The 10,810-nt window shown below is 51.4% G+C and overlaps 1 protein-coding gene across 3 annotated transcripts in view; it reads right to left on the reverse strand.

Annotated features, from left to right (window-relative positions):
• The window catches only part of WTIP (WT1 interacting protein), an 84,728-nt gene extending 81,069 nt beyond the window's left edge, over window positions 1-3,659 (reverse strand). Inside the window, exon 1 of one of the 3 annotated variants that reach the window (XM_063334604.1) lies at window positions 1,753-3,657. In XM_063334604.1, the coding sequence (XP_063190674.1) occupies window positions 1,753-3,193 (1,441 nt within the window). In that variant the 5' untranslated portion in view covers window positions 3,194-3,657. Of the gene's footprint in view, window positions 1-1,752 lie in introns of all 3 variants that reach the window. The other 2 variants (XM_063334606.1, XM_063334607.1) reach the window with 2 other exon arrangements.
• Between the last annotated feature and the right edge of the window lie 7,151 nt (window positions 3,660-10,810).

The following is a 10,810-nucleotide window of genomic DNA, read 5'->3' on the forward strand; positions in this document are numbered from 1 at the left end:
CACTCGCAACAGGCAAATTCATATAAGAAAAAACCCCACTCAACACAGGCTCACCAGGGAGTCCCTGATCACACACACAGCTTTCTTCACCACCAGAATGCCCTCTCAGAGGCTCCGGACAGCTATAACTTGTTTCTTACTCTAGATAAATCTTATTTCTCAGTCTCTCACAGTATACCACAGAAATTTTGAAGGCCACCTTTCTTGCAGTCAGTGTTAACAAGCCCACCCATCCAGCTTCTGCACACACTCAGAAGGGAACCATTATTGTCCTCAGGTGGAGTCACTCAGATGACGAGGAGTACCACACCAGGTGCCAGACCCCACAAAAGATGTGGTGGATGACATCAGCTTTCCTATCAGCCCTACATGGGACCGAGGCAGGCAGTAAACATTGCATTCAGCTTCCTTTGTCTGGGCACAAGAGCCCAAAGAAACTATGCCACTGCAGTTCACTGGAAGGTTTTGCTGGTAGGAGCGGGCACTGCTCGCTCAGCTACCTCTGCTGACCAGACCAGGTCTCCTTCACTAACAAGCATCTCGCAGACACTTACAAGGAGCCCTACAACTCCTCCCCTCCATGCAGAGCATGCTAATGCTGTGCCAAAAGCTGTTGGAATCCTCGTGTTTAAGTCAGCGACCAAGTTAATGCACGTCTCCATCCTCAGCAAAGCTGGTGTTGGTCAGAAATCACACACCACCACAGAGCCTCTCCCCACACCCAGCAGCGCAGAAAGGCACAGAGATAACTGTCCCCTCAAAGGCCATGGATGGGGCTGGCTCATCCACAGCCCCTCATCTTCCTCCCTCTTCTGCCAGGAGCTCCTGCGCCAGAGCCCTCACCCCTTGTCCGAGCCCAGGACAAACTGCTCCCCAGGGTGGCCAAGGTCCGGCAGTCACCCACCCCACCTGCAGTCCCCAGCGCAGGAGAAACAGGGCAGTACTTGCACGCTCCAGGATCATCTTTCAAAGGCATTTTAGCCTTTTCCACACAGGACAAAGTAAGAAAAGCAGGGGAGCTTGATCTTAACTCATGTGACTAAAACCCATGTTCGCTCATTTCAAAAAGTTACTTTTGTTCTATAAAGAAGCCACAAAAATTCAGGAGATTATCACAGGCTGATTTAGCCTCAGGAGGGACAGAAGGGTCTCTTCTCTCCCAAACTCCCTCTCGTCCCAGGGAGGACACTGGCCCCAGCAGCCTTGTGTGCTGAGCGGACCCTGCAAGGCCTGGCAGGGCAGAAGCAACACTGGGCTCCCACAGGCACTCCGAACAAGCACAAAGATTTTATTGAGCAAGGCACTAAAAATCGCTTGTCCTCTACAAAAGTTATCACAGATGGCCCGAGAGCACAATTGCAAACGCGAACACCTCGGGCATGCCGGAGGTTATCAGTGAAGCTTCATCAGCCCGAGAGGAAGGGAGGCAAACGAGAGTCCCTGCAAGCCCCAGCTGCACGAATAGCTTCTATGACACCTCAGCGAAGTCTCCCACCCGCGTGTGGAAGGGAAAGCACCACGCATCCTAGCAAACCGCCTGAGGAATAGACAGAAGAGGGATCAAACACCAAGAAGGAGCTGTGCGGCGAGCACTCCTGACACCGGTTAGGGAGACAGCACTTGTGGCGATGGGGGACTTTGGCAGGTACCTGGTCCAGGGCAGCCCTGGGCACGGCACGCTCACCTGCTCCAGAGCCAAACCCCACACACTGCCGGCCACTCGCCCCCTGCCCGCCCCGGCACCCCACTCACCGAAGTACTCCTTCTTCATGTGCATCTCCAGTTCCTTCTCCAGCTCCAGCGTCAGCGCCTCCAGCCGCCTCTCCGCCTGGCTGGGGCCGCTCTCCCGGCACGGCGTCACCTGGTAGGGGAGCTTGAATTTGGGGGCCGAAGCGGAGCCTTTGGTGGGGCTGTAGGCGTAGGGGGGGGCCGCCTCGGGGGGGGCGGCAGCGGCGGTGGTGGCCGGGTGCTGCTGGTCGTGTCGCGGCGGGGACTGGGCATGGATCTTGTGGTAGACGTCCTCGGGCAGGGCGCCGTCCTCCTGCAGGCCGGGCCCCAGGAGGGAGGAGCGGGGCGAGGGCAGCTGCAGCTCGGGGTAGGCGCTCATGGAGCCGCGGGAGCTGCGGGAGCTCTGGCTAGAGATGCTGGAGCGGGGGCTGACCACGGCCGCCGCCGCCGGGCCGCAGAGGCTGGAGCGGGGGCTGGCCAGAGCCATCCCGCCGCCAGCCGCCCCCTCGGGCTCGGCGCCGCCCGGCGGGCCGTACCTGGAGTCCGAGTAGCTGGAGCGGGGGCTGGTGGTGCAGGAGTACTGGCTAGCGGTGCTGGAGCGGGGGCTGGCGTGGCGCTGGTCGTAGCCCATGCTGATGCCGCTGGTGCGGTTGCTGCTGGGCTTGCTGCCGCCGCCGTCGTAGCCGGTGAGGCTGGCGCGGGGACTGGAGTGCTTGCTGGTGTCGCTGGCCGTGCTGGCGTAGCTGGAGCGGGGGCTGAGGGCCGTCCCGTCGTACTGCACCAGGCTGGCGCGGGGGCTGCCGTACTTCTCCTGCCCGGGCACCACCAGGCTGGAGCGGGGGCTGGAAAACTTCTCGTAGGGCAGCGCGGGTGCTCCCCCCAGGCTGGAGCGGGGGCTGGAGAACTTGCCGTGCTCGGCGGCGGCGGCGGGGCCCGGCGAGGCGGCGGCCAGGCTGGCCCGGGGGCTGGCGGCGGCGGGGCCGTACTTGCTGTCCGCTCCGCCGGGCGCCCGCCCGCCGCCCTTGGCCACGTAGCCGCCCTCGTAGGGGCTGCCCGCGGCGTAGCGGTAGCCCTCGGCCGAGTAGCGCTTGCCCTTGTCGGCGAAGCCGCTGTAGCACGGCAGAGCCACCTCGGAACGGGTGCACAGCCCCTCCTCGCAGCAGGGCGGCTCGGCGGCGGCGCCGCGGAGCGGGGCGGCCGGCGGGTAGGCTTTGCCGCAGGGGGCGGCGGCGGCGGGGAAGGCTTCGGCGGGCGGCGGGGCGGCGGTGCCGTTCATCTTCCGGCCCCGCTGCTCCGCCGACATGTGGGCGGCGATGACCCGCTTAGTCTCCTCCAGATCGGGGTGCAGCGGCAGGTCCCGGCGGCCGCCCCGTCCGTACAGAGCCTCTGGGCAGGGCTCGTAGAGGGACAGATCCTCCATGAACTTGGTGGCCTTCAGTGCCATGTCCTCCTCGTACTTCTCCATGCTCGGCCGGACCACGGCGGCGGGGGAAGGTTGGGGGGCGGGGGGGGGGAGGGTGGAGGACGGCGAACTCTCTGTGAAAGCGCAGTCGGGAGCAGAGAAAGAAAAAAAAAAAAGCCAAAAAAATTTAAAAAACACCCCAAGAGAAAGCCCCTTCCCGCGGTCCTGGCAGGGCAGCGGCGGGACGCAGCTCCCTCTCCGGCGGCCGGGCCAGGCGAGCGGCGGTCACCTCGGCGGCATCCCCGCGGCGCAGCGCTGGGCTCGGTGCAGCCGAGGCTGCCCGGCGGAGTGCGGCGAGCGGCGGCGAGGAGCCCCTGTGTCACTTTCCAGCCTTAAATAAGTTGCTGGGTCCAGTCAATGGCGCGCTGCGCGGAGGAATTTGCGCTCGGCGGCTCCCTGCCCCCGCCGCCCCCGGTCGGCCGCCCCGCGGCGGGGCCGCGGCCCGGCCCGCACCCCCGGGCGGGGGGCGAAGGCGGCAGCCGGCCCGGAGGGGCTTTGCGGGGCGGCGAGCGGAGCGCGGGGCGCGGCGAGGCAGGGACTCCTTTGTGTGGGGCAGGAATGCGAGGAAGGAGACTGGGCGCTGCGTCCCGCTGGAATGTAGTTAATGCCGGAGCCAAACAATGATTTTCACCGAGTCAGTCAGGGAGAGGGCGGCCGCCGCGCTGCTCGGCGGCGGGGCCGGCAGCTCCCTGAGCCCTGCCCGGGCCCGCGGCGGGCAGCCGGCGGCTGAGGGGAGCGAGCGGACGCGGGCCCGGCGGAGCGCTCGGAGGGGTCTGTCAGGGCTTCCCGCCTTCAGGGGGCTCCGCCGCGCGCGCCCCTGACTGGAACTTTCCGGCGGGACCCGCGGCCTCGGCCCGGCGCGCGCGGCGGTGGCTCCTGACGGGGGGCGCCGAGGCAAGGGCCGGCCCCGCGGCGGGGGGGAGCCGGCACCGGGCCGGCGGCAGGGTCCGGGACCGGACCGGCAGGGGGACCGCAGCGGGTCGGGAGTGCGGGACCGGACCGGCGGTGTGTGGGGCGGTCCCACCTGTGCGGGATCCCCGGAACCGGCCGAGGCTCTGCTGAAAGGAGCTGGGCTTTGCACGGCAGCTGATAATTGTTTGGAGTTATTTACTTAAGCTTTAAAAAAAAAAAAAAAAAGGCAGGACTAAGACATACGATAAACATACTGTGGCCTAGAGCAATCTGAGTGGACAGGAGTTTAAAAAAGCACGCTACTTGCTGTCTGTGTAACTCTACAAGAGCTTCATCTGTTGGTCTGGGAACAAACAAGACCCAGCACCGCTGCTGTTTGCATCCCCATACACACAAAAAAGGCCCTTGGAAAACATCTCCGAAATGGCTACTGCACTGGGGCCTCCCCTACAAAACTGTAGCCTACAGTTTATTTTTTTGCACCTAAGGTGCAAATCCCCGACCATCACTTTGTTGGTGGCAGAAAGGCCAAGGGACCCCAGCAGCAGGGACCCGAGCGGTGTGCCCGTGCTGTAGGTGCTGAGCACCGGGGAGGGGCGAAATGTGTCCCAGGTTTGAGATGCAGGCACACTGCTGTGCCAGGAACATTTTATCCTGTTATCATACTTAATTAAACATTAAAAGCAACTGTGTACTCAAAAATGTTCCCAGCTGTGGAGGGCAATTGATTGGCAATCTGTTTGTTTCTGTTTGGTAGCAAGCAAAAAGAAAAAAAAAATCCAACAAGCCACGTAAATGCGCAGAGCAGGACCTGAAAAGCAAATCTGTTAGACCTGGGAGTCCACTGTCAGTGTGAACACACGTGTGCAAATACAACCTGCTCTTTTCTAGTATGTGTTCATGTCACTCATTGCTCTTTTTGCCCATCTCCTAAACAAGCTGCAGCAGCTTACTACTTGTGGGACGAGTTCCATTTGCCCTCCAGTCTGCAGGCGTGTGATGGCCAAAGGTGCTCCTGACAGTCGTGTGTCCCAGTGCACGCCATGGTGCTCTAGCTAACACAGCCCTGGCCCTCCACAAAACCAGCAACAGCTTCCAGCAGACCTGCCCTGGCACCCAGCGGGCCCATTCAAGTCTTGGACTTTCCAGTAAAGCTGTTGGCAAAGGCACGAACTGTCCTGGTAGCCACATCACGTGGGCACATACCCACCAAGGATGACGAGAGGTTTCTTCCCCAGAGCACATGGAAATTGCCATTAACTTCAGCCCTCACATCTCCCCCCTGGGAGGGAGGAGGTGCAGGGCTCCTTCTTCCATTGTCCCTGGAGCCTGAGCTAGGACCTTCTGTCCCCTTACGGACTTTGAACTACATGCTCCCAATTTTTATAAGGTCGTCTTCCTAAGAAACCAGGAGAGGTTCATGGACTACCTGGGAGCTTGGCACATCTAAAGAAAAAATAATTTACTCTATTTTAAGTTCTTTTTCTGCTTGTTTTTAAAAAAACCCTTTACAACATTAGATGACTGCCATTATTCTGAGAGAGTGGGTAGGACATATGGGGAGGCCCTGCCTGTGTGCTCATGCAAGGAAGCATTTTGAACCTCTGACTTTACTGTGCGAAGTCAGAAGCGTAAAATACGGCAGGAGCTTGTTGTCCTTCTGTAGCTGGGTCCTTCTGAGACACAAATCTGCCCTTGCTCCACCTTTGGAGGCAGCAGGGTTCTGTGCTGCTGCTGCTGCCAGCAGGTAGCCGGTCTCTACAATAAGCCTCTGGGTATGTAAGTCGTCAAAGCACATGCTTTGTTTGAGTATGAACTCATATGAAAAAACATATTGGGGACTGAGAGAATCCAGGGAATCTAAGGAAACAGCCCTTTTTAGTAAGCAGCGTGGATCAAGTGATAAAAAAAAATCACTTACTTTTACTGTTGAAAACTTTTGCTCCATAAGTAAATCTCCAAAGCCAGGCCCATCCCTGGTCCAGCGTGTCCCTGCACAGCGTTCCCGTCCCAGCCCTGCTGAGGGGTGATGCTGTGGACCTGCTCTGCACCAGAAAATCCTACTTCTGTCATACATGTAATGAACGTAACGTTTATCCACACTATCGCCGCAGATGTAGACCACATGGGTGGAATAAATGTTTTTGCAGTGGTACATCGCGCGCTCAGGCGCTGCTGCATTTCTCCTAGAGGAACACAAGTGCAAACAAAAAGTGTAGAGTTAAAGCTGCTGTAATAAGTACCCCGTCATTCTTCTTACTGTTACAGACAAGAAAACCCAAAGTACAGGGCAATTACAGCTTGACAATCCTGGCACATTTTTCTCCCTGCTTTATTTTAAAAGTATTTGCTTAATTTTAACAACCAGCAATAAAATGTATATATTGCAAAAAGACTCACATTTGCGCAACTAAGAGCTGCCATAGAGTATTATGAAAGCTGAATGTCATCTCTTAATTTGGTGTGTTAGTCCTTACGCCTGATTTTAAATTATATCAGTAAATCAGATATTAAGGAAAGCCAGCTGCTTCTGTTAAATAAACTCCTTTGTCTAAGACTCAAAGGGAGCAAAAAAGCCAGGTGGAGTTATTGATCTGTGAATATCAGCTGGCCGGGCCCCACAGGCAGCGTGCTCCTCTTTCTGCTAATTGTCGGGGCCTTCAAGGAAACGCTGCCCGGGCCAACGGGCCCGGAGACCTGATGGTCTGTGGGGATTTTGTCTCCCCAAGTTGCAAACGGTTTATTACCAACAAAGCACAGAATCTGTAAATGTGAGAATTCGCCGGTGAAACTTTAGCCCTATCGAAGACAATGGAAAAGCCCCACCGCCCTGTGTTGCAGTGTTCGGTGTATCTGCCCTGGGTTTGCCGACACAGCGCAGGAGGCAGCTCTTTGTCTCGCCTCATCAATTTAACAATTTGAAGCTGCTCCACAGATTTGCTTCTTGAATTGGATGCTACCTGATTTTTTGCAATTTCCCTCCTTGTGTCTAACATTAAGAAAACAATGAAATTATACCTTGAAGTCCACAAGGTAAATAAGACTTATTATTACTCAGGGATTTACTGTTCTCATTTCCAGTGTTAAAATTCATCAGTTTCTTGGTGAGGAATGTGATGATTATTCTTTTTCTCTGGTCTGTTTCAAGCCCGATTAAAAAACAAACAAAAAAAGACCACCAAAAAACTTGTGAAATTCATACACAAATTATGCCGAGGAATGTTTTTATTTTAAGAGGGGGGACCGAAGTTTTTATTTTCTTTGAAGTGGTAGCTGTATTGTGTTTTATCTTGCTTTGTTTTGCTTGTTTAGGTCCCGTATGTTAATTTGTGTTGTGATAACTTTAACTATAAGCAAGCTTTTTGAAATCTGAAGTTTGGATATTAATATGTATTTGGACTTGGGTGATTTTTTTGCAAATCACCTTGCTCTGACATGTTTTTAAAAATACTCGTTTGCAGTTGATCACAGCTTTTAAAAATTGAAATTATGGAACGTGTTTTAGGGCACCACCTTCTGGTAGACAGAACACATTGTATTTGGATGGCTACCTTTGCTAGGCACAACTCTAAAATATTTTTGACTAACACTACTTTGCAGGCTTACAGGTCATTTCTCATTCTAAATCTGCAATAAAACACTATTTAACATTTTTTACATTCTTCTTATTCATTGCCAATGCAGCTATTCACTGTGCTGCACAAATATGACTTGGGACAGATGCTGTAAAATTCCAGTCACAACAGGCGCTTTGTGAACGTGCGAGGTTAGACGGACAGCATATGTCCAAGCACTTACGATTAATAGACCATTTATGTATCTTATTTCTTTTATAGTTTCATCTTCCGCTTCTCTTGCATGTTTCACATAATAACACTTCTGGCCAAAGCAGTTTAGTGGCTCCTGCTTCGGAGACTGCCCATGGCCTGAGTGATACAGCCTTGCAAGCACAGGACGGAATCACTGTGTATTCAAACACAATCAGCTGGCTTAATAGCAGCCGCTCCATTTGCATAAATGTATAATTCAGTCAGCCAGCTCAGTTAGCAGCGCACCCACGTAGTACTTTTAAGGTCTTCGATTATGTAGCTTCTTATTTCAGAGACTTGGAAATATAAAAACAAACTTGGGACAGAACTAAAATGTATCTTGATGTGATAAAAAGACCTCCTCTCTAAACCCCTGGCAACACTTACATGTAGAATTGCCGTAGCTTTAAGATCACAGGTGTAATTGCTTCATGTTCGCCAGTAGCGTCAAACATTGCTGGAGAGGACTGGCAGAGCAATTCCATAAGTATCTTTTCTTTAGGAAAGCGTACTGAAGATTTCTCATTTTCTCACATGAGTGAAGAAGTATGCTGATGAGAAAGACAACGACATATATCCAAACAGCATTTTTCTTCTCCTAATATAAACAGATATCAAGCTATATCTAGGAAGACATTTTATTTACTTCATCTCACTACTCCCTTAAAGAAGAATCTAGGCCTCCAAATCAAAGCATTAAATTGCCCCCCTCCAATTCCTTTGTCTGTAGGTGTATGCTCTCTGTCATCATTCTGCTTACACACTAGCCCAGAAATAATCTCAGGCAAGCGAAAAACAGATAACTGAATTGTGTAAGATTTGTTGTATTACTTTGACCTTAATTTCTGCTTTCTTGCCCGTTTGGTATTTTAGATGCACAAAACTGAAGGCTTCTTGTCCTTATAGCTGCAAAGAGAAGACAGACAACATCTCTACCTATAGGCACAGAAACAATATGGGGAAAAAACCAAATTTATTTTCCTTAATTCAGTGTTTATTCAGTTTTCTAATTCAAATTTAAAATTTTGGGACAGCAAAGATAAAGGTTGAAGCAGCTATCGATGGTATCTATGAACTGAACACAAGCCTGTTTTATCTTCCGGGATGTGATAAACAGTTAGCAAGAGGTCTTTGTTGTAAAGGTCAGAACGTGAAATGGCACATCAGCCTGCTTGCCAGCTGTCAGAGCCAACCGCCAGGAGAGCACGCGTCTCTCTTTGTGGTCCAACAATGAAATGGTTTCATCAAGTAAAATTAAAATGTCTCATGGAGCTACTACAAATATTAAATGGTTACCAACAGGTTAAAGCTGCTCTTTAGGAAACGGGCTGGTACCAGGCTGGCTGTCATTGTGGCACCAAAACCTCTTTCTCCTGAATCCGTTATCCGTTGCCCCTTAAAGGCGATTCTCAAGATGCTTTGAGAATCAGAGGTTGCACTTCAGCCTTCTCTTTTTTTTAAACAATAAGATTGTGGGAAAGTTGTTACAAATTTCTTCACCGTAAGTCAGAGCAGCTTAATGAATCTCTAGTTAACTGTTGTGTGCCAATGGTGGTGTATTATACCTGGGTAACTCCCAACATTTTTGCAATCTGCCCTGAGAAACTATTACGAGTAGCTTCTTGGACAGCAACATCCAAATACCGTCAGAAATCACGTGAGTACTGTCACTTTACGTTGTCAACACTAGTAACTGAAGGAGTAGAAGCCAGTGAGACTGAATGGCCGCCCACACATCTATTTTTCACCCCCAGATCCGTTGGTGTCATGCGTTATTTCAATTCAGCTCACATACCACTCAAGTCACAAACACTCTCAACTTCAGTAAAATTAGTGCAATCAAGTTACCAGAATTATAGCCTCTACTGTTAATTTAAAAAAAAAAAAGAGTTGGAAAGCTCAATTCCTGTACACAGACCAGTGCAACCGGGGAAATCTCTCAGGTAGTGCATGAGACAGTGTGATCCTCTCTTAGACACACTACATATGCCAGCAGCTTAAAGCTGTGTCATGTCACAAGGAGAAGCACAAGCTATCCGACAACTAACTTAATAAACCAATAATTCTATTTTTAGTAAAGCTTAAAAAAAGAAAACATCGGCCTTAATTTTTGGAAGATGTAGCCAGACATATTAAATTCTAGTGCTTCAACTGTTTGTGGCAAGAAATATAAAACCTTCCCATTGCAGCATTCAAAATCCTTTCTGTGATGCCTCTTATTTACATCTTTACCTCTCAGTCTTCACTCCTTCTGGCCAACAAGCAACTAACTCAAAAGGATTTAATTTCGCAGTGGAGTAGTATGCCTCCAAACATTTGCCAATTGCGTATGGCTATTACTACCTAAAAGAAGAGAGAAAAATATTAATTGCATCATGGAATCATAGTTTTGCATTGGCAATTTAACACTGGTGACAAGCTGGCCTTTGTACGAGACAGAACCAGGTGCAGGCACAAAAACGTGCTGGGTTTTTTACGTTCTCCTTCTATATGGTTAAACATCTTGTTTAAAATTCATTTGGTTTGCAAACTATAACAGAATAAAACTTGCCTGCTCAGTTCCTCTGCTCTGCAAGGCGAACTCTGCATACTTATCTAGGAATAGAAGCAGTTTTGGTTGACTAAGTTGGAAAGTCATTTCAGTACAGTGACAGAAAAGGCTAGTTGATGTGTTCAAAGAATCAACACTGACAGTTTGACCAGCGCTTTCCGCTTCCTGAAGGCGCGAGGTGGTGAAAGCGTGCGTGTGGCAGTGCAAATGCTCCAACCAAAGAGGCCAATAATTGATTGTCCAAGAAAAAAAAACATTCACAAAAGTTTTATTAAAAAAATTCCCCTTTCACCTCAAACAAGTGAAGCTTAAGTTCTGTACTACTAGGTTATGTTTAGAAAAATGAAA

This window comes from Chroicocephalus ridibundus, chromosome 4 (assembly GCF_963924245.1).
Source record: "Chroicocephalus ridibundus chromosome 4, bChrRid1.1, whole genome shotgun sequence".
NCBI lineage: Eukaryota > Metazoa > Chordata > Aves > Charadriiformes > Laridae > Chroicocephalus > Chroicocephalus ridibundus.